General features: G+C 43.2%; 1 protein-coding gene across 4 annotated transcripts; it reads left to right on the top strand.

Moving 5' to 3' along the window:
• Positions 1-10377: 10377 nt before the first annotated feature.
• LOC119295093 (pentatricopeptide repeat-containing protein At5g55840-like) lies at positions 10378-20173 on the top strand. 4 transcript variants are annotated; one of them, XR_005143718.1, is made up of 9 exons: positions 10378-10784; positions 11610-14965; positions 15761-15893; positions 16033-16185; positions 17848-18021; positions 18119-18232; positions 18333-18395; positions 18591-18707; positions 19104-20173. XR_005143718.1 is itself a non-coding variant. In XM_037573421.1 (2 exons), the coding sequence occupies exons 1-2, from the start codon at positions 10643-10645 to the stop codon at positions 14906-14908; spliced, it is 3441 nt and encodes a 1146-aa protein (XP_037429318.1). In that variant the 5' UTR covers positions 10378-10642; the 3' UTR covers positions 14909-15722. The 4 variants fall into 4 exon arrangements, 1 of the variants encoding a protein (XP_037429318.1); XR_005143720.1 differs by having other exon boundaries at positions 16023-16185; XR_005143719.1 differs by having other exon boundaries at positions 15758-15893.
• The last annotated feature ends 6493 nt before the right edge of the window (positions 20174-26666 follow it).

The following is a 26666-nucleotide window of genomic DNA, read 5'->3' as shown; positions in this document are numbered from 1 at the left end:
AGGATAGATAGGATGAGTGTCAAGGAATCCCGGGACGAAATACATAGTAAGACCATTTGGACATTTTATCTTGCGTCCCACAAGATGCTTAAGGTCCCCAGCATAAGCATCAGACGCCTTTGATTTCCGGCTGGAGACCTTACCCTGCAAAAGAGAGTTAAGTTTTCTTAACCACCCACATCTTCAGGGGTGGCTTAGGAGCAATGAGTCTAAGTGCAACATCTGAGAACTTCGACTTTGAAGCCCTAGCAAATAGCCTTGCAGGAGGAGAATACTACTCATAAGAATAAGCAGAAAAGTTCTTAGACATATGAACATAGCGGTTTGATGAAACACGCTCATATTCAAAGGTGTGAGTATGATTTCCCTGCAAGACATTGGCGTTAGGGTGACTCAGGTGAGTCCTCTGTTTGTATGAAGCCTTTGGTCTGGGGTTTGTCTTCTTCCCTGGTGGTGTCATGACGACATTCACCGGAAGATTTCCTAGACAACGCTTGGGTACCCAGATCTTCTTAAGAGGTGGTCCATTCCTGCAGTTAGTACCAATATACCTGACAAACACTTCACCATTCTGATTCTTGAACGGTTTATAGTTAGCATCAAAGGATTCATCAATGATAATTGGGTTAGCACTAGTGAACCCAGATAAGGTAGATGGATCCACTGAAGGTCCCTTGGTAGCACCCCATGTGGTTTTGGGGTACTGCTCGGGCATCCAGTAAGAACCATCAACATTCATTTTCCTCTCGAACCCAACACCCTATTTTCTAGGGTTTCAGTTCAGAATCTGCTTTTTAAGGACATCACATAGTATCTGATGCCCTTTGAGACTTTTGTACATTCCTCTCTCAAGTAATGACTTCAACCTGGCATTCTCATCAGCAATAGTAGTGGTGTCCTCAGCCGAGGGGTTAGTTACGACATTAGCAGTTGAAGATATTGCAATAGTAGCAGCAGTTGAACATTCAGCAATAGAGACAACGTTATCATGCTCAATGCATTTTAGGCATGGTGGTTCAAATCCTTCCTGAGCGGAACTGATCTGTTGAGCGTGAAGTGACTCGTTTTCCTTTTGAAGATCTTCATGAGCCGATCTCAATTTCTCAAGTTCCTGCTTCCTTTGAAGATAATCGTAGGAAAGCTTTTCATGAGAGGTTGAGAGCGATTCATGACGACCTTCAAGTTCCTGGTACTTAACATGAAGATTTTTAATGTCTTCAATTAAGGACTGAGATCGGGTCATTTCCACGTCCAACAGGTCATCGCTTTTGTCTAACAATTTTTGAATATATTCCATGGCATTCTGTTGTTCAGTTGCAATTTTAGCGAGTATTTTGTAGCTAGGTTTAGATTCACATTCAGAGTCATCTTCACTTGATGTTTGAAAGTAAGCATCGCATGAGTTTACCTTGGCACCTCATGCCATGAAGCAGAAGGTGGGAGCAGAGTCATCCTCATCCTTGGCATCAGCGTTGGTGACGAGGCCATTGTCTTTAGTGTTGAAGATAGATTTAGCGACGTATGTAGAAGCTAGAGCCAGGCTTGCTACTCCAGAATCAGATTCCTCTTCAAACTCCACCTCTGCCTCCTCAGATGCAGACTCCTCCTCTGAATCCATCTCCTTTCCAACAAAAGCACGAGCCTTGCTAGATGAGCTCTTCTTGTGTGATGAAGACTTCGATGAAGACTTGGAAGAAGACCTTGAGGATTTCTTCTTCTTCTTGTCATCAGAATCATATTCCTTGCTCTTCTTCTTATTATTTGTCTCATTGTCCCACTGCGGACACTCAGAGATGTAGTGACCAGGTTTCTTGCACTTGTGACAGGTTCTCTTCTTGTGATCATGAGTGGAAGCTTCATCATTTCTTGAGCTGGATCGTGAAGACTTTCTGAAGTCTTTCTTCTTGGTGAACTTCTGGAACTTTTTCACAAGCATAGCGAGCTCCTTTCCAATGTCTTCAGGATCACCAGAACTGCAGTCAAATTCTTCTTCAGAAGAGGGCACGGCCTTTGCCTTCAAAGCACGAGTATGGCCATAGTTGGGACCATAGATATCTCTTTTCTCAGATAGCTGGAACTCATGTGTGTTGAGCCTCTCAAGTATGTCACACAGATCGAGTGTCTTGAAGTCAGGGCGCTCTTGAATCATCAGGGCCAGGGTGTCAAATGAGCTGTCAAGTGATCTCAGCAGTGTCTTGATGATTTCATGCTTGGTGATCTCAGTGGCGCCGAGAGCATGAAGCTCATTGGTGATATCAGTGAGATGATCAAATGTGAGCTGGACATTCTCATTGTCATTTCTCTTGAAGCGGTTGAAGAGATTGCGAAGAACACTGATCCTTGAATCTCTTTGTGTTGAGACGCCTTCGTTGACCTTGGAGAGCCAGTCCCAGACTAGCTTTGCAGTATCCAGAGCACTCACACGACCATACTGCCCTTTGGTCAGATGACCACAGATGATATTCTTGGCAGTTGAGTCCAGTTGGATGAACTTCTTGACATCAGCAGGAGTGACACGTTCACCAGTCTTGGGAACGCCGTTCTTGACGACATACCAGAGATCGACATCAATGACTTCAAGATGCATACGCATCTTATTCTTCCAATAGGGGTAATCAGTCCCATCGAAGACAGGGCATGCAGCGGAGACTTTGATTATCCCTGCAGTCGACATAGCTAAAACTCCAGGTGGTTAAACCGAATCACACAGAACAAGGGAGCACCTTGCTCTGATACCAATTGAAAGTGCTAGTATTCGACTAGAAGGGGGGTGAATAGGCGATTTTAATGAAAGTCTTCAATACAGGGGTATTTCGAAGACAAACAATAGAAATGACCCTATCGATATGCATCGGAAGGTAGACTACACTAGACAAGTCATAGTCAAGTAAGCAATGTAATGAAAGCATGAAGACTATGAGCAGCTAGGTAGTATGGATCAAGGTGGAAGATAGTATGAAACCAAATAGACAATAGTCTTCACATAGTGAAGTCAAACAGATCAGGCAAGCAGACAAGGACTTCACGAAGACAAACTGAAGTAAGGTGAGAGAGGTAGGATAGAACGAGTTGCTCGGAGAGGACAAGGGGTTTGTTGGACCAGTTCCAGTTGCTGTGACAACTGTATGTCTGGTTAGGGAGGCTGAGATTGAACTCAGAAGACCGTGTCTTCACCTTATTCCCCTTGAGCTGAGAACACTTAGTCCTCGCCCAATCACTCTGGTAAGTCTTCACGGGAGACTTCCAAACCTTCACAGACTTCGTTCACCGACAATCCACAATGACTCTTGGATGCTCAAAACGCGACGCCTAACCGGCTGGAGGATTCACAGTCCTCAAGTGTAATAAGTCTTCAGATCACACAGACAGAAAGACTTCAGTGATGCCTAACACTCTTTGGCTCTGGGTGTTTTGGGCTTTGTCCTCGCAAGGATTCTCTCTCAAAGGGTTCGGAGGTCGGTTGCTCTCAAACGACAAAAATCGTGCACTAACTCTGAGCAGCCACCAATTTATGGTGTAGGGGGTGGGCTATTTATAGCCAGGAGGCAACCTGACCTGATATGTCCAAAATGACCCTGAGTCACCAAGGAACTGACACGTGTCCAACGGTTAGATTTCAAACACACGCGGTAGCTTAACTTGCGCTACAAGCCAAGCTGACTCATCCAGCTCTGGATAAGATTTGCTCTCATTGTCTTCGCTCGAAGACATATGATTTGGTTGAGCATCACATCAGTCACTATGACTTTGTTCACTTGGACCCCACTTAACAGTACGGTGGTTCCTATGACTCAACAAAGAAGAAAAGGAAACTGCGAAACAACTATGTCTTTGCACTCCATAGTCTTCACACGATGTCTTCCCTTGTCATAGTCTTCAATGTGAATGTCTTCACAGACCACCATTGTCTTCAATGTCTTCACACATTTTTAAGGGTTATCTCTGGTAGGTAAACCGAATCAATATGGGACTACTACTTGTGTTATCCTGCAATTCTCACAAACACATTAGTCCCTCAACCAGGTTTGTCCTCAATACTCCAAAACCAACTAGGGGTGGCACTAGATGCACTTACACTTTGTTCATACTCGCAATCGCTATATAATCAATACTTCGAATTTAAGTTCCAAGAAACTACAAAGCAACGTCTACCATATTGAAATATAGGGATGCAGGCGGAAGGCGTCCATAAAGCCAAAAACAAACTAAACTTTTTTACTTTAATAATCGTGTTAGTCTTAATTTTAGTCTTCTCCGTAATTTTAATCTTTTCAAGACAGAATAGTGCCAAGATATCGGTAAAGAAACTACTACCTTTGTTCATTATTATATGTTGTTTTATAAAATTAAATTCTAAATCAAATATAGGAGCATTTTAGTGTGTATACTCACTCATTTCAATCTATATTGAAATGTCCTAAACTTTTTATAATAATGAACGGCATTGCCACTCTTTCACCTTCAAGAAAAGGTTTCTAGAAGACCTTTGAATCACCCAACTAAAAAGATAGCAAGCCATGACCAATGAATGGACTTGGACTGAAGATGATCAAGAAAAGGAGTGCAGGTCATTGAACCACGAGATCTTTACCATTGTGTCAAGAAAATATTTCAACTCTATAAAGAATCAAATCAACAAAAGCAATGTGACACAATAACATAAATTCATTCCATCCAAATAATCGACTCTGCAAAGGCACAAACCTCTCTGACTAGATACACCATCAGAAAAAGAACAAGAATTTTATTCGTAAAAACAACACGACCACCACTAGAAAGATGCTAACGAGTGACAACAGTCACAAAAATTCTCAAAAATAGGAGGTTCTCCACCTATCAGCATCTACCTAGTCTCTCATTCGATCCAGATAATCGGCTCTGCGAAGGCACAAACCTCTCTGACTAGATACACCATCATAAAAAGAACAAGAATTTTATTCGTAAAAACAACACGACCACCACTAGAAAGACACTAACGAGTGACAACGGTCACAAAAATTCTCAAAAATAGGAGGTTCTCCACCTATCAGCATTTACCTCGTCTCCTATGGTCTTAGGACCATGGAGGCATGGTGGATCCTGGTCCTTACCGGCGGGAGGGCTCCGTTTTTTCATACTTTTTTGAGTTTTGTTAGATTTTGTGTCCTGCTCAGAAAGATGAGGCGGCGGTAGCTCTCTGAAGATGGAATAAGATTCTCCCCGCCTAGTCCCTGTTACGGTGGTGTTTCTAGCATCTTCGGAGGGCGTGTGGAGGTTTGTCTCCGGCAGATCTTGCAGGATTCAGTCGGCGTTTGCCTTCGGTGGATCCACGTGGATCTTGTCTTAGGTTGGATCCTTTCGATCTACACTTCTCTTCATCAGTAGTGGTTGCACGCTTCTCTTCATCAGCAATGGTTGATGTCCTGGTGCGCTGGTTCTATAGGGTCTTAGCACGATAACTTCCTGGCTGTCTACTATAACAAGGTTTACCCGACTCCGATGAGAGAGGGACGAAGACGGCGGCGCGCCTTCAACTTGCTCCAGTGTTTGTAGTCGTCGGTAAATGGTCTACAGATCTAGATGTATTTTTTGCTTCTGGTGTTCTTTGTACTATCTATCTTGATAGTTGATGAATAAATTGAAGTTTTCTCAAAAAAAGACAAGCGGTGGCTGCTGTTTTTCGCCCTCGGGTCCTAGCACCCTTGGTTTAACCAAGGTTTTAAAACACGATTTTCATGACTTGGCAACGAATAGACATCGGCCTTGGCCAGGCTAAGCTCTGTAAAACCCGATCAGAAAAATGCTTAGTCGGTTAAGACCCGTAAAAAAACGCCTATTTCGTATTTAAGGTTGTCATGATAATGCAGTATTTAAAACATTTCTAACAGTATATTTTTATGACATGTTTTCATGGCATATAACATATAATTCCCACAGAAAAACACATTTTGTATATACAACAAAAACAGTCATATAAACATGATGTGATTCTCTTCTTCAACTTCCCATTCAACAGTTCCCGGAAAAAACATTGAACAATATTGTATACATAGTTACTAATGTGTTGGGTCAGGACTGAATAAAACAGTCATAAACAAGGTTACGCAGTAGCACAGATAACAATATTTTTATCATACACATGGGCAACAATTGGATGTCTTTAGTGTTCGCTAACACACTATTCCAATGAAAAATTGCTCCTTATCTAGTAAGAACAGATAAAAACCACATCACAGAGGTCTAAATCATACTGTCTTGACTTATGGCTTGATGAAGCCAATCATGCCTACCTTATGACACCTCTCCTGCAGAAGAAAACATGTGGCTAACCATCTCCCTCCCAAGTCTTGACCTGCACTAGAAACCAGGATGCACGAGAACTGAAACCAAGCAATCTAAGCTTAGAACCCGTCGCTGAATTAAGTGGCAGCAGAATGAAAACCAAATATATCATATCTACAAATAAAAGGGAAGTGAGATCACACAAATTACAGCATCGCGTCTCCTCAGTCCGTACAAAACTCAAAATCACACGAACTATTAAGCACACAACTGTGTGGGCCACCTGTGTGGCTGTGGGGTTTCATGCATTGAGTGTGGTCTATCTGCATCGGTATTTGCCCGGATCTTCGCTAATTAACTAGGCAACTCTCTTTTGCTTAATTAATTCGATGAGATAAATCTTTTGCCTCCGTTTCGGAAAAAATACAGGAGAAAACATTTTACTGAAGCTTCTGATAGAAAGTGCACGACAGGAGAAAAAATGCTTGGAATGCCATTGGCTATGCCCTATCATCTGCAACTAATCTCTGGCGCACATTTCAAAAACAGAATGAAGTTCTAGCTCCTACAGCACAACAAGTGCTACAAGCCTACAACAAGAATTCCCCATCCTAGCTCCAAACAGCTCATCATTAAACTCTTGCTATCAAATCCAATTTAATTATTTCATCAAACACATCAACCAAATCTTCAGGCTGTGAATACCTAACTGGCTTGATGCGATGGTAAAAAACAGCTGAGAATCAATCAAACAGACATTGCAGTCAGCGGAGTACATACCATTGGAGTGGAGGAACGAGAAACCCCTCAGCCCGGATAAATTCAGTGCACACCTCCAGCTGCGTCCAAACCCATCTGCCGGGAAGGACACCTCGGCATCAAAGCATCCACTTGCCTTGGGGCTGCTATCACAACTCTAACCAGCTTTATCAGGGTCCCCACGGCTAGGATTCCACCACCCAAGCATAATCTCACAAGATCAACTGAAGCAACTCTGTCCCAGGCCACTAGGCAGTGACCTCCCATCAGTGCTTCCGTCCTTTTCTAGATGAAGCTCTGCAACAATTGTCAATTGACTTGATCAGCCAGGCCAGGATCACAAGCAATAACTTGTGGTAGACGGGAAAGCACAAGAGGACCGTCTTTGTGAGCACCAACTGTCTGAACATGCTAGCCTTCCAGCTAGGGAGGGAGTTTGGCAATCACCTTATCTAGGAGATTGCAAGTCCTGCTTGTGCAGCGTCCTAATAAACAAGGGCATGCCAAGGTAGCTAGCTGCAGGGGAACTCCTTGACAACACGAGCTAGACTTCATGATCAGAGTCGGAGCAATGAATGAGAGTTATGGTGCATTTGCTCGCATATCTTCTCATGAACTACAGATGGTAGGCATTATAAATCTGTTATTCATGAAAAGAGACACATCACAGTTGTCCATATTCTCATAAATTAATTATCACCAGGCAGCAATACTACATGATGTCATGCAGTGCAACAATCATAGTCATAATTGCTCATATCAGTAAACAAACACTAAGAATAAAAAAATACATTTCCTTAGATGGAATTGATCATGGGGTGCAGGTTATCCCGTGTATGTGGTTGTAGGAGAATTTATGTTGTCCGCAAGTACTCTGCGCCCGACAGTCAGTGGTCGATTTTCAGACGACACAAGCTGTGTAACACCCATGCACGGTTGGATCCATAGCATCGTCCAAAAATCGGCCGAACAGTGCGGTTCGTATAGCAACACTCTTTTGGGTCAATCGTTCGATAGGTAGTCCAAGAGAAGGTCATTTAGCTGAGAGACTTTTCCAAAATTAAAATAATAGGGCTTATTTCACCTAATCGAGTGAAAAAAAATGACACTGCACTAGTTCGATGTGTCACATCAATGTGATTGTTGATCTCTCCATCTTGAAAAAAAAAAGAAGAAGCGGAGAGAACACTTTGTGTGTGTTCTGATCATGCATTGCATAATAGAACATGCATGTTGGCTTGCATACAACTACTCCGGTGAACACAAGTCACCTTCTATATATTGGTTCTGCTTTCGTATGATCTATCCACCATTGTATCATCTATTGAACCGTTTGCAAAACAGAACATAATTAGATAGACATAAAGAAGAGCAAAAAGTCCTCGAACGGAGGTCTGCCTGAGGTACTGGAGGTAACCAATAGGTTAATTCTTACATTATGCCTAAGAAGTGCCGTTCTCATTGTGGTACTGGCCGAAGAAATGATCTAGTATTTGTGAACACAAACATGGTGAGTTTTGCACCAGAGCAACGACAAGGAGGAAAATATCTAATGAAGAAACCAGCCTGGAGAAATCAACTAAGGATAATAGCGTGTTCAGTTCCTTGCGATACATTGTTCTTCCCTTTTTTGATTTGGTCTTTTCACGACGATGCAGAATGGTGAGGTCTTTTTTTGCGGGGGAAAGGGAGATTGCAACATCAACCATACCCCCTCCAAGCCAACGTGTCCCGTGGGTACTTCGCCCTAGGCCGCTAAACAATGCTTAGCTTTATTTTGAGTTGGACTAATCCGTCTTATCACAATTTCCCTTTCATCTTTCATCGGCTCTTGATTGTGTTAGAGGCGTAAATTTTGGTACTACAATTTGGTCATGCTTTTCTCCAAAGGATCATTGTGAAACTAAAAGATATGTCATAGAATATGTTTTCAGAAAAATCATATTTGATCCTTTTCGGCTCATTAGATCCATAGAAGTAAAAAAAACAGATCCTAGATTGAACGGGGCCCTTTAAAAAAATACAAAAGAAAATATATGAAGACCTAAAATTGCTCTAACTATGGTGTACACAAGAAGGACAAATATGTAGATCACGGGATGCTGGACTAGCGAGATCGAGCCATAAATTTTGTCTTTTTGTAGCCTACATATCAACGTATCACTTGATGCAAAATGCAAGCATGTAGAAAACTACATGGTGCCCTTGAGCCAAATTATCGCTCTCTAGCAAAGTTCAACTATTTAAAATCCAAAAGCACTACCCGTGCGATAATCCTAGCATGTGTGTTGCCACACCCCATCTTCTCTCCTCATATTTCATCTAAATTTTCTCGCCATATCCCCCTCAACTCCATCCTCCTCGCCCTCCCGCCACCGCCAAACTCCACCGTGTGACCAACACCACTATCTAGTCCCTCTTGCTCAGTGGCGTGCGCCCCTATCAATCTGTCTACAATTAGCCTGCCAACTTCAACATGTGGCCGCCTCATCCTCTCAACGCGTCATGACATGGTAATGCGACAAACTCATGGCTTCCTTGCAAGTTGCAAATCTAGATCTAAAACTCTATTGGCCAATTCTACATTGGGCCCCGAGTACCGGCCACTTTCGAGCATCATCTCCATACCCCTATTTGCAACCCAAGTAGCACTCTAAAGTCAGCCACGAGCACTAGCGGCATATGTGCATTTTTTTTCTGTTACTATACATCGTCATATTTAAAAAACATACATGATATATTTTTCAATCTCGTCTATGAAATGGCCGGAGATCGTTGCTCATGACTTTGAAAACCGTATCATGCCGGCATGCGGGACAAGCACAAATCTTGGTTTCATTATGCAATTGAGCCGGGGACAAGTTTCCTTTTCATCTAAGAAAAGCACAAATCTTGGAACTTCATCGTACGGCCAGGAAATTAGAAGCAATAAGATTATACTCCCTCCTTTCCGGTTTATAGGGCTCAATTCAAAAATTTCACCAACCAAGGTAGATGATGAGTGGTGGAATACTTTTTGTAGTTTGCAAAAGCACCTAATTAATGATCTTGTTTTCCTCAAAAAATTATGTTTACCAATATATTAATTGCAATGCATGCATGCATAAAGTACATGCATTGGTCAATTTTCTCTTAATATTTGCATGCAATGATTTAATGCACCTTGAAATCTGAACATGTAATGGGGAACAATCATATTGAGCCTTATAAAAATGGAAAAACTGAAATTTTGAGATAAGCCCTATAAACCGAAAAGGAGTGAGTAAGATTGAGCTTGCTTGAATGCTACTGAGGCTGAGACGACTAATAACAAGTGCAATACACTCCCAGTCCGAAGAACGTGGGAGAAACGGCGCCGCCCCAGCAGCCCCAGGAACTGCTGCGGAAGCGGAACGGAGCCACTCCCCCTGTTTGCGCTGAGTGAGGAGCCGCGCCTCTCTCCGCACTGCGTCTGCGTGCCACCGCCGCCGCCGCCTCCTCTCCGCCCGCGCTGCGCGCCAACGCGGACGCCGAGCGGGCCTATCTAGCGCTGCACGCCGCCGCCCGCCACGCCAGCCGCACCTTCACTTGGACTCTTGGAGTGGCGTCGGCTGCGCCTGCTCCAGCCTACCCAGCGCTCACCATGTCGTCGTCCCTGGCGTCCTCCTCGTACCGCCGCAGGATCCTCGACTCCAAGGCGGCGGCCTCCCACGCGCTCTACTCCTGCCGGCTCCCCTCCCGCTCCAGGCAGCCGGCCCACACCAGGATTGGCGCCGCCGCCAGAGGTAATTAAAAACCTTCTCGACTGAAGGAATCCAATTTTTGTTCTGTTCTGTGTATCGCGTCTGATTAGTGGGATGCACCGAAGCTGTTTGTGGAAATGCGAGTTGGCGTGCCTGTCGATTCCTCTGCACTTGGGGGAGTCGGATTTGTTAGTGTATTAGCTTTATCCTGATTTCACCGTTTCACCCTAGTTCGCAAGGGTGTGTCGAAGTTTGCACAGATTGAAATGCGTGGGATCTACAGCTAAGATACTACCCACTATAATTAAAAGATATTGCCTGCCTTGGTTGTTCTAGAAGAACTAGTCATGACACACATAAATTTATTTTGCTTACCATCATAGATCCTTCGTTATTGAGTTCTGTCAATTTTGTAAATTCCGAATAACTGGAAGCTGTGGAGCCAAGCAATGCTCAGAATTTTGATAATTTTTAGCTACTCCTTTTTCTCGGTTCAATTACTATGCCTGAGGTGTAAAATACCTCTGTTTTGACTTAACTAATGCACGTAAGTTGTTTGTGGTAATGTCTATTAAACTGTCAAGTTAATTACTTGGTGAGTGCATTTGAACCGACAACTTGGTTGATTTCTTGTTGGCATTGACCAAAATGAGCTACATTGCTTAAGTGATACAAGCCCCCACAGCTTTCTAGGATGTCAATACATATTTGTTGGCTTCAGCTGATTCTTTGCATATTTAACTTGTTTGGCTTTCATTGGTTGCTTCTCATCTGCAATACTAGAAGTACTCGATGCCGATGCAGTTTTGGCTCTTTTGACGTTTCATCATTTTGTTGTTGTCGTATTGATTTGGTTATCTCTTTCAGTTCATGGAGTTGAGAGTAGCATCATCAGTGTCCTAACTATGCATCACTGGGAGACCTTGAATCACATGGCGTACAAGTTCGGGAAGCTTGACAAGGTTCATGGAAAGTTAGCCTTGAAGATACTGGGTTCTATTGTGCAACAATCAGGTTTGGAGCGAATCACTCATGTTTACTGCCTGGCAGCTCATATCCTCATCCAAGCTCAAATGCATTCACAAGCAATGTCAGTGTTGAAGCATCTTGCCATGGCGGGCTTCTCTTGCTCTGCTATATTTAGCTCCCTTCTCCGAACCATCTCGCGTTGTGATTCCAATCCCATGGTTTTTGACCTTCTTATCAATGCATATCTAAAGGAAAGAAAAGTTGTTGATGCAAGTAAGGCAATTTTATTGATGGATGACTGTGGATTTAAGGCTTCAACTCACACCTGCAATGCTGTCCTTAACGCTCTTGTGGAAGTTGGGGAATCAAAACATGTTTGGTTCTTCTTAAAAGAAAGCTTGGCCCGGAAGTTCCCATTGGATGTCACCACTTGTAATATTGTACTGAATTATTTTTGCCTTGATGGTAACCTTAAAAAGGCTAATCTTATGCTACAAAAGATGAAGAGTCGGTCCATATCAAACGGTGTTACTTATAACACAATACTTTACTGGTATGTTAAGAAGGGAAGGTTCAAGGCTGCCATGCGTGTCTTAGAAGATATGGAGAAGAATGGTGTACAGGCAGATGTATATACTTATAACATCATGATTGATAAGTTATGTAAAATGAAGAGGAGTACGCGTGCTTACCTTTTGCTCAAAAGAATGAGGGGAAATAACTTATCACCTGATGAGTGTACATATAATACTTTGATCAAAGGATTTTTCGATGAAGGTAAGATGAAACTTGCTATCTATATCTTCAATGAAATGCTGAAACAGAGCTTGAAGCCAAGCCTAGCTACTCACACCACCTTGATTGATGGGTACTGCCGAAGTGGGGTAACTGGTGAAGCTTTAAGAGTTCTGTATGAAATGCAAGTTGCTGGTGTGAAACCAAATGAATTAACTTATAGTGCAATGCTGAATGGTTATTGCAAAGCTTCCATGCCGGGACATGCACTGAATCTTATTGAAGATATGAAAGCAAGAGGCACAACAATCAATAGGACTATGTATACTATCCTGATTGATGGTTTCTGTCAGCTAGGAGTGGTTTCTAAAGCCAAGCAAATTTTAAAGAGTATGCTTGTGGTTGGGATCAGTCCAGATGTTGTTACTTATTCAGCATTGATCAATGGTATGTGCAAGATGGGTAAGTTGGACGAAACAAAAGAGATATTATCAAGGATGCATAAAACAGGAGTTTTGCCTAATGAGGTTCTTTATACAACTCTAGTTTGCTATTGTTGCAAGGCTGGATATATCGGAGAAGCACTAAAGTATTTTGTTGATATATATCGGAGGGGCCTAGCTGCCAATTCATTCATCCATAATACATTGTTATGTACGCTGTATCGAGAAGGAATGGTTACACAGGCTGAGCAATTTAAACAATACATGTCTAGGATGAAGATATCATTTGATGTTGCCTCTTTCAACTGTATAATAGACTTTTACTGCACCAGAGGTAATATGCATGAGGCATTCTCAGTGTATGATAATATGCATAGATTTGGTTGTTCTCCAAATGTTGGCACATATAGGAATTTGCTTAGAGGGTTATGCAAGGGCGGCCACTTGGTACAAGCAAAGGAGTTCATGGCTTGCCTTGTTGACATACCTTCTGCCATTGATCAGGAAACCTTCAATGCATTACTTCTGGGGATTTGCAAAGACGGAACTCTAGATGAAGCTCTGGATTTATGTGAGAAAATGGTTACAAGTAACTTTCTACCTGACATCCATACTTACACTGTTCTTCTTAGTGGTTTTTGCAGAAAAGGCAAAATTGTTCCTGCAGTCATCCTGTTGCAGATGATGTTGGAGAAAGGATTTGTCCCTGATATTGTTTCATATACCTGTTTGTTGAATGGCTTGATCAAGGAAGGTCAAGCTAAGGTTGCTTCTTACCTGTTCCAGGAGATCATATGCAAGGAAGGCATGTATGCAGATTGTATTGCCTACAACTCAATGATGAACGGGTACCTAAAGGCAGGAATGATACATAAAGTAGATATGACGATTCGGGATATGTATCATAATGAGGTTTATCCAAACCCAGCCAGCTATAACATTCTTATGCATGGGCACATCAAGAAGGGACATTTGTCAAGATCTGTTTATCTATACAAAGATATGGTAAGGAAAGGGATTAGGCCGAACAATGTGACATATCGTTTGCTTATCCATGGATTTTCGGAACATGGTATGACTGAAATTGCGATTAAGTTCTTGGACAAGATGGTCTTAGAACGCATTTATCCGGATAGATTAACATTTGATGTACTCATAACTGTATGTAGTGAAAAATCTAGGATGTCCAATGCTTTACAGCTCTTCAACTGCATGAAGCGGTTATATATGTCACCTAGCAGTAAAGCATACAGTGCCATGATAAATGGATTAATCAGGAAAAATTGGCTGCAGCAGAGTTGTGATGTTTTACGTGACATGGTCGAGAGTGGACTTGAACCGAATCATACACACTATATTGCATTAATCAATGCAAAATGCAGGCTTGGGGACATCAATGGAGCATTCAGGCTGAAAGAGGAAATGGCAGCTCTTGGTGTTGTGCCAGCTGAAGTTGCTGAAAGCTCAATTGTTAGAGGTCTTAGTAAATGTGGAAAGGTTGAAGAGGGTATCATAGTTTTCTGTAGCATAATACGGGCTGGAATGGTGCCAACCATTGCTACTTTCACTACCCTAATGCATGGTCTCTGTAAAGAAGGCAAGATTACAGATGCTCTGCACCTCAAAGGGTCAATGGAGTTGTATGGATTGAAGATTGATGTAGTCACTTATAATGTTCTAATCACAGGTTTATGCAACAACAAGTGTGTTTCTGATGCGTTAGATCTTTATGAAGAGATGAAATCTAAGCAACTTCGGCCGAACATTACAACATACACCACAATGATTGGGGCTATCTATGCAACAGGCAGAATGTTGGAAGGAGAGAAACTACTGAATGATATAGAGGATAGGGGCTTTGTTCCCTCATATAAGGATCAAATTCTTGAATGGAGGATGGAGAATGCAATGAGAAGGTTGAACGTGATAAGAAATTGCAAAAAGGAAATAACTTCTAAGAATGAGGTCGAGCTATTACATGCAGATCATGAATCCATGCATAAAGCTGCTGAAGACTGAAATCCTCGTAAATTAACCTTTTCTACTTCAAAGGAAGTGGTATGTTTGATCGATATGGTAGGTACAAAACTAAGGGTATTTTTCTTACTTCTGCCTGTGAAACCTTATTTCATGGTGCTCACTGCTCAATCATTGAGGGTTCTGTTTTTAGATATTTTGGATTGTCCCGTGTCTCCGACAATTAATCAGGTGTTGTATTATGTTTTACATCTTCCCTGTTTGTCATAACATTGTTTATTTTCTTTATAATCCATCTGGTATTTGCTGAAAAAGGGTTTAAATTAAAACATGTGTAATAGTGTAAGAAATATCTCATATGTTGAACTGGAGCCTGGAGGGGAGATAATTGAGTGTTAATGAGGTTTTGACTTGTGAGCGGTTATAGATAAGCAGGTAGCCATAGATATGGATAGAGATTGGAGTGGTCGCAGATAAGCAGGTAGCCATAGATATGCATAGAGATGGGAGTGTTGGCAGATAAGCAGGTAGCCTATTGATTACTGTCCCTCCCATACAGTTTTCGGTTCAGAAAAATGGTAACCTCTTGATCCATGGCACAGATAGTTATTTTCATTGCACGAAGTTAACTTGCAAAATAAAGTCACACACGGTTTAGGCCAAACACTGCACTGGCACAACCTGTCTCTAATTAGGCATCATTGGAACACTGCACTGGCACAACCTGTCTCTAATTAGGCATCATTGGATTTTATGGGTCACGAAGCGTTGAATGAAGCTCATCAATAGTTTCTTAGGTTGTACTCATGGTGGGTTGATCCTATTTTTGGCGTCTTCTGATATCCTTCCTGTGATATTTTATTACAATTATTTCGTGTTGTTGCGATGCAGCAGGTTCATAGTTTGATGGGGATGCTTATATTTGTTGATGACACTGAGATTTAAATAAATATAGAAGATGAAGACTTTGGTGTCATAATTTACGAAAAAGCAAAAGACAGACTAAGATGATGGTAGCCATGCATAGGTAAATGAAAAATCGAGTTCCCATGTGAATTGTGTGCAGGTGTCAAGAATGCTTTGAATCTTAGAGAGGGAATTATGATTGTTCCTCTTATATGAACAAGTAATCGCTAACTGGGATTTCTCTTGCAAGAAAACATCAGTACGGAGAACATGATTACCTCACTTCATCAAGGACAAGGATACAAATACGTTCAGGAGATGAGAGAGATCCTTCCTTTGGACCCAGGGCATGTCACTCTCGGATAAATCAACTTTGCAACAGCAAGACCTGTTGCCATTGGCCAACCATGGAGGTGAATTTCTTGAGTTAGACCTCTTACCTGTTAATACTTTTGATCCCTTGTTTTTTATAACTGATATGCACTATTTGAGGAAACATGCAAGGCTGCAAGAATATTATAAACGGATGACAGCTTTTGCTATGTGGAGAATTCCCTACCAGAGGTTTGGAATCCACTTGTACGTGGTTAGGCATCGGTTGGAGTAGGACACAAGTCAACAGGATCCAGTCAGGATTGGTAACCTGTTGGATCAGATTAGGAATGTTTTTCAAGTTTGGATTGTTGCAAGAGTCTTAGGTAATTCATTAACATGTTTAGGAAGGAGTCTGTGTTCAGTTGGAGTCTCACGTGCAAGGTCATCCTCTTTAAATAGAGGCAGCCACGGCTAATCTAGCCAAGCTATCAATAAATAAATTCTTAGGCCTGAATCCCCCTTCTATCTCATACATCCATTACCTTCCCTAACGACAGCAAGCTAATGGCATGACACTAGCCAGCCAGTGGTTCATTGACCCGAGAGCACCTCTTGGGCACAGTATCAACCTAAGGTCCAAGGGATCTAACAGTTTTGAAATGAATGGACAAAGTGATGGGTTTAGCCGATGATGATGTTTTTTTTATTCATATTGATTCGGTGGTCTGCCATCCAATCCGATGGCTCAGATTCAATGTTCTGCCATCCACGTCCTGCCCCGTAGACGTCCTGCCCGCTGCCCAATGTCGCTGAGCAGCGAGGCGGAGTTCCAGGCCATCGAGGCCGCCTTCCCACGACGCCGGTGCCAGCGACGCCAAAACCGCCACCCCTGTCCGTCCTCGAGCGAACCTGGTCCCAACACCCGGCGGCGCTGCCTCACTGTCATGGATCCTCTCGCTTCCAACTTGCCAAGGTGCAGCTCCCCTCTTCTTGTTTCCCCTATCCCCTTTCATGCAAAATTCTAAACCCCAAAATACACCAATCCACCCATGTTGCGCTCGGTCATGGATATTGCATCCTTGCACCAGGATCAACATGACATCTGTAATCCACCTGAAACCACACCCCCACCCTCCCCCCACCCCCTCCCCCCACCCCCAATCCAACAACGCCCTCCAAAGAAGAGCAGCTAAAAAACAGGTAATCTCCCGATCTAACTACTGCTTCTCATCCTTCTACATGGCGCAAAGTATAAAAATTACCGACGAGGTTGGCAACTAGACCCATCCTACGTGGGTTGTGTGTCTTCGCAGTTGTCAAGCAGAGCACACTAGATCTGCCATGTACTGTGTTAGAGATAACCGTAAGTTCTTTGTAGATTGATGCACGTAGTTGGTAAATGGATGGATGTGTAGGAATCCATAAAAACATAGAGAAAATTGAGAAATTTGGAATAATATAGGGTGTCAAAAATAATTGCTACTAGTGTCTAACATCAGTTGCCACCTATCATTGTCGTCAACTGCCACCATGTCAACTTATAGCTTGCTATCCTATTGTAGTGGCTGATGCCATCAAATCGAACGATTAGCTGACACTCATATTTTAGAAAAAGATAGTGGATGTATAATTCCTACTAGTCATGATATGTTGGTTACCTACGCATTGGAAATGTGATAACACTGACGTGTTAACTTCTACATGCAAGCATCACAAGGATACATTTTTTGTGGATTGGTGATGCGTTCTTGTTCATGCAGTGATTGATAGCACGGTGGCAGGAAACGAGACGCGGGAAAGAATGAGTCACGGAGATGGCACTGATCTTTTCGGTTCTCAAAGGCCAGAAACGCCCCCTTCGGATGCATCAGAATACAGTCAACTCATTTCAGCAGGGCCGTTGCTACCACTACTAGAACAGTACGCAGGCATTGGTATGATGCATGAGAAACAAAAAAAAAGAACATTTGCCATGTTCGTGACGATGAAGATGACATTCTACTTATGTCCTACACTGTCATTTTTTTGCAGGTTCTTATGACCAAAACACACTTAGGGGGGCACCATGGCAAGTTCAGTCACAGGGCGCTAACACTGACAAATGTGCGGGCAGCCAACTTCAAGTAGCTAATGTGGCAAGTCAAGGTAACGCATACGAAAATGAAACATACTGGTCTGCACATGAAAAATAAACTTACAAAAGGATGGCAAAAAGACTCACGAGTTATGTCGGGAAAAAATGCAGAGCCTTCGTGCAGCACATGGCGGCAGTCGGCACCCATGTACCTGCCATCGATGTCGTACACAGGTTAGTCCGTAAAAACAGAAATTGCAGACGATGAATTAGCAGAAGGAGCGTAATTGACAACTGCAGTTGCCATCCCATAACAACTGCAATTGCCATCCATGGACAACTGCATTTGCCATCCATGGACAACTGCATTTGCCATCCTGGACAACTTGCAGTTATCATGTATTACCCATCTAAATACCATGTTTACAGGTTATTACGGAGCTTCTACCCCGACAAACATTTCATGGCAAGCTTTACACAATGCAGATACATCACATCAATTTGGTGTTACGGACCACACAAGATGGGCACGTACAGCACAACAAGGTAAATTGAAAATTTTGCATGGTGAGATCGAAGCTAGAATATAAAAAAATTGATGCTAGCACACACTAGTTTGCCATGCGTTAGCGGCAGTATTTGCCATGTATGCATGACTACAGCTGCCATGCACATAAAATCCAAGTTTTCATACTGAAAAAAATGAGCTGGCTGCCATGCATGACTGATGCAAATACTGAAAAACCAGTAGTTGCCATGTTTGTTGGACAGTAGCTGCCATGACTAGACAACTACAGTTGCCATGCATGTCGACATGCAGACTAATAGCTTGCTTGTTTGAATGATGTCATGCCAAATCACTTGAAGTTCATGTACTCCGTTATGATAAACATGTCATTCAAGCAAAAGATCTTACGCTTGTCCCTGTTTTTTCTATTACAGGGCCTATGACTAAAGTGAACAGCGGTGCAGGGGCATCTACTGCGGGGAGCTCTGAGCGCACGGAAGACGCGGTCCTCCAGCCAGCCACAAGTCATGACGCAGACAATCCCGAGTCAGAGTCAGAAATGGCAATTATTCCTGCAATGCCGACAAGCACCCCTTTGAACACAAGCACTGGCAACACTCAAGCAGATCAAACTGCCGCCGATATTGAAGTGAATGATGAAACTGACGACGAGGCACAAGGGGATGAAGATGATGGGCAATCAGAGATCTTGGTACCTCAGCCACCGTACGTTGGACAGAGATTTGAATCGTTCGAAGAAACAAAGGAATTCTACCAGACATATGCAAAGTTCCATGGGTTTGCGGTCAACACCGAATATCATAGGAAGATTAAGAAAACAAACGAGTACAACAGAGCTGAGATGAGGTGTCACAAGGCACGGAGGAACAAGAAGGGGAAAGGTGTTGCGCCTGTCGTTCCAAAACGAAAGAGAGGGGTCATTCTCAAGACGGGATGCCCTGTCCGGTGTAAGCTAAACGTAGATGGAACACAATATGTGGTCACTGACTATTTTGACGAGCACAACCACAAACTCATAAAGAAGTTCGACCTGGTAAAATTTCTGACCGCACACAGATAATTCACCCCCGTTGAAAGGCAATTCGTAAAGCTGCTACATGATTGTAACGTCGGTCCATCAAAAATGGTCCAGATACTGTCACTTATCCACAGCAAAAAGGGGACTCTGAGTAGCATGCCCTACATACCAGCTGACGTCACAAACCTACAGGCAAAGTACCGTAGAGAAAGCAAGTTGGCTGACATAGAGGCCACAATGGCCTACTTTGATGAGAAAGCGAAGGAAGATCCAGATTTCTTCTACAGGATAAGGTTGGACAATGAGGACCGTGTCAGGAATATGTATTGGGTGGATGGTGCTGCAAGGAGAGCCTACAAACATTTCCGAGATTGCATTTCATTTGACGCGACGTATCTCATTAATGTGTACAAGATGCCATGCCTCCGTTCATAGGAATAAATAACCACAATTAGTCGTTGCAGTTCGGCTGCGGGCTCGTTCGGAACAAAGACACGGATGGATACGTTTGGCTGTTCAAGACCTTCTTGGAATGCATGGATGGACTTGCTCCGATGAACATAATAATAGACTAGGATTTTAGCATGCGTGCAGGCATAGAGGGGGTCTTTCCGTTGGCAGTGCACAGGCACTGCAGGTGGCACATTATAAAGAAAGCTGAGGAGACGCTAGGACCGTTCTTTGCTGACCGTCCAGAGCTCCACAAGGCATTCGAGCTGTGCGTGGACCACAACTTGACGGTGGAGGAGTTTGAAAGGAGCTGGATGGCCATGACTGAAACATATCAAGTCCAAGACAATGAGACACTTGCTAGCCCGTGGGAGAAGCGAATGTACTGGGTGTCTGCCTACTTCATGCAGTGCTTCTTCCCCTTTCTGCAGACTACACAGCGCAGCGAGGGGTTCAATGCTGTTTTGAAGCGGTATGTGAGCCCTGGCAACTCATTGCTACAGTTTGCCAAGCAATACACGGCTTTGCAACAAAAAATTCTGGGATCTGAGCTACAGCAAGAAGCGACCACCGTGCTAAAGCAGCCAAAATTGCTAACGTATTTACCGATGGAGGCAGTAGGGGCCATGTAGAATGCAATGCAGTTGCCATGATCTGAGGATGCCATGTTTAATGAACTAATGTTTGACATGATTACTCAACTGCAGTTGCCATGTTTAGTGAACCACTGTTTTTGCCATGCTTGCTCAGCTACAGTTGGCATCTTCAAATGAAATGCACTTGCCATGTTCAATGAAATGCAATTGCCATGTTTAATGCACTATACTTCCACTAGGCATGTTGTATGCAAAATGCCAATGCCAAAATGAAAATGTTGTATAGTTGCCATGTTTACTGAACTGCATTTGCCATGTTTTCTGAAATGCAAGTTGACATGTTTCCTGAAATGCAAAAATGCCATATTTGCTCAACTGAGGTTGCCATGTTTAATAAATGTAGTAGCCATGTTTTAAGCATTGTGCTTCTATTTGGGATGTTTGTATGGAAATGACAATGGCCAGTTGAAAGTGCAATGCAGTTGCCATGACTAATGTACTACAGTTGCCATGTCTAATGTACTACAGTTGCCATGTGTTATGTACTACAGTTGCCATGTGTTATGTACTACAGTTGCCATGTGTAACAGAAAACACACAAAACTTGCAGATTCCAGGAAGAAATAAAGCATGCCACCATGTTCACGGCTTTCCAGGTTGACGAACATACGTTCAAGGTGTGTTCTATTTTGGGCATGTCGGATTCAGAACCTGAAGATCCGGACAAAGGAAGGAACTACTTCGTGAAAGCCTCAATAGACCAAGGCGAATACTACTGCCAATGCTGCAAGTTTGAACGGGACGACATTGTGTGCTGTCACATACTAAAAGTAATGGACATGAACGCTGTGACACGGATGCCCCGCTATTTCATAAGGCGGCGATGGACTTGGGACGCTGACGACGCATTGGCGCCGCAAACAACAAACGCAGTTCTGGTTGTGCATGACGAGAGACCGGAGTCAACCATGGAAGCCGTGAGGCACGTTGTGTTGACAAAGAATTATGCTGAGCTAATTGATGAAGCATGCAAGAGTGATGAGACATCGAGAGTCGCAGAAAAACACAGGAAGGCCCTGGAAAGAGAGCTTGATGAGATCAAGAAGAGGAAAGCTGAGGAAGCCTTACATAGGTTCCCCCGCACATCAAGTATGCCTTCGTCCACGGGACCATCATCTGAAAACTCGAAGATAGGATCTGGAACAGCAAGCACACAAACCCAGGTCAGGAACCCACCCCGTTCCATCACAAAAGGTCGTCCAAGAGAGATAAGGTACAAATCGGGATTGAAGATTCAAGCAAAACACAAGAAAACAAAGAAAGGAACGGGCAATCCATAAGGCAAAATTGGGGCGCTGTGACGTGGTCCTTGTGGACACTTCGTTTTGTACCCCTATATGTTGTGATTTTTTTTAAATTGGGAGAATAACTTTTGAGGGGCGTCAGAAGCTGAAGGAGAGTACATTGAATGGATAAATGTAGTTGCCATGCTATTTTATACTAAATTTGCCATGCTATTTTAAACTAAATTTGTCATGTTAGTTGTACTAAATTTGCCATGTTAGTTGTACTGGATCTGCCATGTTAATTGTACTGGATCTGCCGTCTTGTTTGTACTGAATCTACCATGTTAGCTGTACTGAAAAATATGTCATGGTATTTGTAAATGTAGTATAAAATAGCATGTAGTGTAAAAATATGTCATGTTATTTGTACTAAATTGGGAGAATGGCTCTTAAGGGGCGTCAGAAGTTGAAGGAGAATACATTGAATGGATAAATGTAGTTGCCATGTTATGGATACTTAATCTGCCATGCTATCTTATACTAAATTTGCCATGCTATTTTATACTAAATTTGCCATGCTATTTTATACCAAATTTTCCATGTTAGTTGTACTAGATCTGCCATGTTAATTGTACTGGATCTGCCGTGTTGTTTGTACTGAATATGTCATGTTAGCTGTACTGAAAAATATGACATGATATTTGTAATGACTCAGCATCACATATATTTCCATGACAATTCAACGCGGTTTAGTAACACATAGTGTGTTGTGTGCAATGCATGGGAAACAAGTTGAAAAAAAGCGTAACGTGCACCAACCGCAGGAAAGGTTGGGGCTACATGATCAACCTACCATGCTAGCCGGTGCGATTAGCGATGAAAAAGAAGAAGCAAAACAGCCAAATGAAAAATGACGATGACTTTCACTAACCATGTCTGATGAACTACATTTGCCATGTTTTAAAACATCGTCGACGTATTCGAAACAGCAAAACTGGTGCTACAAACGATAAAACCATAGTAGTAATGATAAACATAAAAACATATATGTTGTCACGCCTAAAAAAGGTTCACATCCACACATATATTACAGAATCTATTCAAATGTTGCTCACAAACCACCACTACATAGTAGGCTACGCGGGGTAGCCGTCATAACATAGCACACGAACATAGTTTTTGACAAAGAAACAAAAGAGATAGTACCTTACATTCCTCGGCAACAGAATGTAAGGTATGCGTCCGGTGTGTAACTTCACGTGACCACTTGTACTTCTTGATGACTTTCTTGACAGCTTCCTCCACGAACTCGCGTGCTCCGGACCGCTTGTTAAAATCTTCATTCGTCAACTAGTTCCATGTGTAGATTTTCCGGAGCTCAACGACCGTTGCAGCTGTGACAGCGGGGACAAGTCTACCTTCCCACTTTGCAAAGTATTCCAACGTGTGAAAGCCACAGTCCGTCCTGTACAGGAAAAAGAGCCAGGTGAACTCGCAAAAAGAGGACAGACATAGCAGTGATAAACTTCAATTCAGATGTAACAACACAACAGAGGGGTGGGATTGATGTAAATGGCACATGAAGGAAGGGGGTAGAAAATTACGTGTTCCCTTGATTCGTGGTCGCCACGTACTCAATCGGGAAATGTCTGATCTGGACCTTTGAGTGTTCATAGTGACGGTTCCATGTCTCTTTGACGTTGTTGATGAAGAATTCAGCATGCGAAGTGAGGTCTGCATCAGCTTCCAAACGCATTGAATCAAGCACCTCAAAGCGTTGGTTCTTCAGGTCAAGACAGATCGCATAGTGGTGACCACACTTGTCGTGTGGGTCGTGTGATGCAAGCTCCTGGAACATGGGAAACATGACCTGCATGTAAAAGTGATTGAAATGAGAAACAGAGTTCACATGAAGAACATCAAGGGACAAAAATGTAGAATCACGTAGAATGTTTTAGTTATGGTTGATGTAGTTCAAAGAAAGTTGCCGTCCATGTATGAACAAAATTTGCCGTGTATTTTACTTTGAAGTTGCCACATAGTTTGCACGGGATGTAAAAAATCAAAAAGTCAGTTTGCACGGCAGCTGATGCCACATGAAACATCTGCCACATAAACAGGGTGCAGATGATGGCAAAAAACCATACCATGTGGAAAAAAAGTGCAACCAGGAGGAGGAGAACTCACATATTTCTTCAGTGTGAGCTTGAATTCACCGTGCTGGGCGAAATTCTTCCTCAGAATTTTGTGGTTGAAGTCACCATCCCATATTTTGCAGGTCACACTGTAATGCATGATTATTTTGTCGGGAGACATATCCACATGATTGTTGATGTAGTCAACCCACATGCAGCTACATTCGTCGACATTTTACCATTTGGCCTCACGGACTCGGCAAGATCACCCAGGTCGACGTACGTCGCTCCGCATTGAATGACCTTGGTTTTGTCCAAACATGAGCTGTATGAAAATGACGTAACACGAACGAATCATGCCTACTAAGTAAAATAATAAAAAAGAACTAAAACTTAAGCGGATCATGTATAGAAAGTATGAAGAAAGATGAATGATAAAAACAGAGCAAAGCAGAACAAAAGATTATGTGGTGTGGTCATTTACGCTTTCAGCTCCTTCATGTGCTTGCTGCTGGACCTCGCATTTCCAAACCGCTTGACAATATCGTACAGCTGGTTCTGTTCCTCTGTGGCCCTGAATTCGGGCTCGTAGTCTTCCTCAGGAGGTGGGTGAACTACCCTCTGCTGCCTCACAGAACCAGGAGTGGCACTCCACTTGCCGTGTGCTTGCCGTATGGAAAAAATGCAGCGTGAAAACAACAAATGCAGGTGACATGGTGCGGCAAATCCAGTTGCCATGTATATTGCACTGTATTTGCCATGTGACAACAACTACAGTTACCATGTGGTTGCCAATGGAAAAATGCAGCATGGCAGCAAAAAAATATGTAGGTGACATGGTGCATCAAATCCAGTAGCCATGTCATCGCATATCAGTTGCCATAACAAGTGAGAACCCCAAAAAAATATGATTGGGACAAAGGTCAAACTACAAAGATGTATACAAGAAAATGACAAAAGCACATGATAGATGTACCTTGGACGATCGGCTCTGCGAACTTGACAGCCTTCCTGCCCTCAACCATTGGCTGCGCCATCATTGCGGGCACGCCTCCAGGAAAAGCAAAAGCAACTGGCATAGGATCTTGAGCCACTTGTTGATCTTGACTGACGCCAAGGCTGAAGCTCGGTGGGGTGAAGGCCATTGGGTGCCTCTCATGCCTACTGGCCAGACCGCGAACAACTTGCAGGGCAGAATCCAATGGTGAAAGATCAACAAACATATCTTCTGGATCAGCCGCTGCAGAATCATCAAGCTTGCCAATAGGGCGGGGCGTGCTGTCAGTGGTGACGGGCGTAGATTTGTTGACAATCCTCTTGTTAGGGCTGTAGGGGACACCGATGTTGATTGGGAGTTTGGAAGTGCGCAGATTTAAGCTGGGGATTTTCACTGCGGGTAAAGGTGCAGTCTGCTCCGGACGTTCACCTTCATCACTCGTGCCCGGCTTGGCACCTGCATCAGTTGTACTCTGGTCTTCTGGTTTCTCCATAACATTGCTTTTGGCGGTTGGCGGGAATAGTGTGGGCGCAGGAACGTAACCAGACTCATCTCTACTGCTCCTAGCTGCAGCTGGTGCGTTGGATACGACTGTTGATTGCTTGCGGGGGCTACGACGCCTAGGAGGATGACCAGCACGCGGAACAGTGGCCTGAGCAATATCTGCACAGTCAGGAGCTGGAGCTGTTGTGCCAAGACTCTGAACTGCAGATGGCATATCATTATGAACTGCCGCCTCAGCAACTTCTGTAGTGGGCACATGAGTGCCACCATGCACGCGCTTGGAATCAGTGTCAGATGAGCGAGAATCTTCCTTGCTTAGGTTGGTCTCGGGGGCATCCACTTCAACACTTCCTGATGGGGTGGCGTGGCTCGCAGCAGCATCCTTCATTGCCAGCAGAGTGGGCAATATTTCAGCGGTCCTGGCAGATACCGAGTCGTCACTCCCCGATGTACGGAGGCCCGTTGTTCTAGCCAGCACATCTGCAACAGGCAAAGATGGTCGGCCACTTGCGTCAGAGTTACTGGGAACAGTTGGCGGTGCAGCAGCAGTTTTGTCGCCTGGCGCCTCATGAACATCTGAGTTGCCACCTGTTGACAACTTTGAATGAAGACGTTCGAGTGGGTCCCTAATGGTATGCTTGACCGTGTGTGCAGTAGTCTTCTTCACCCTGCAAAAAAGGGAAAGCGCATGGAAAGGGTGTTAAAAAATGAACAAAGAATATTTTGCCATGGTAGAAATCTAAAAAATGAAAAAAATAAGTGGAAAAGCTGGTAGTTGCCATGTAAGGGGAATATGAGTTGCCATGTGACATAGTTAGCAATTACCATGCAAATCCAGCAACAGTTGCCATGTTGGCCAACTTGAAGAATGCTAAAAAATGTCTGATCTTCCAGTAATGCAATTTTAAAACTAGGTATGGGATGAGCACACAAGCCAATGGAAAAGATGGCAGTTGCCATGTAGGTAAAGTAAAGAGTTGCCATTTGGCC

Source organism: Triticum dicoccoides, chromosome 4B, assembly GCF_002162155.2.
Source record: "Triticum dicoccoides isolate Atlit2015 ecotype Zavitan chromosome 4B, WEW_v2.0, whole genome shotgun sequence".
NCBI lineage: Eukaryota > Viridiplantae > Streptophyta > Magnoliopsida > Poales > Poaceae > Triticum > Triticum dicoccoides.
Note: the sequence above shows the minus strand (reverse complement) of the source record. Positions and strands in the feature narration are given on the sequence as shown.

Coding starts and splice junctions, on each gene's coding strand:
- LOC119295093 (XM_037573421.1), top strand. CDS start 10,643: ATGTCGTCGTCCCTGGCGTCCTCCTCGTACCGCCGCAGGATCCTCGAC. Junction 10,785..11,609: donor GATTGGCGCCGCCGCCAGAG/GTAATTAAAAAC, acceptor TATCTCTTTCAG/TTCATGGAGTTGAGAGTAGC.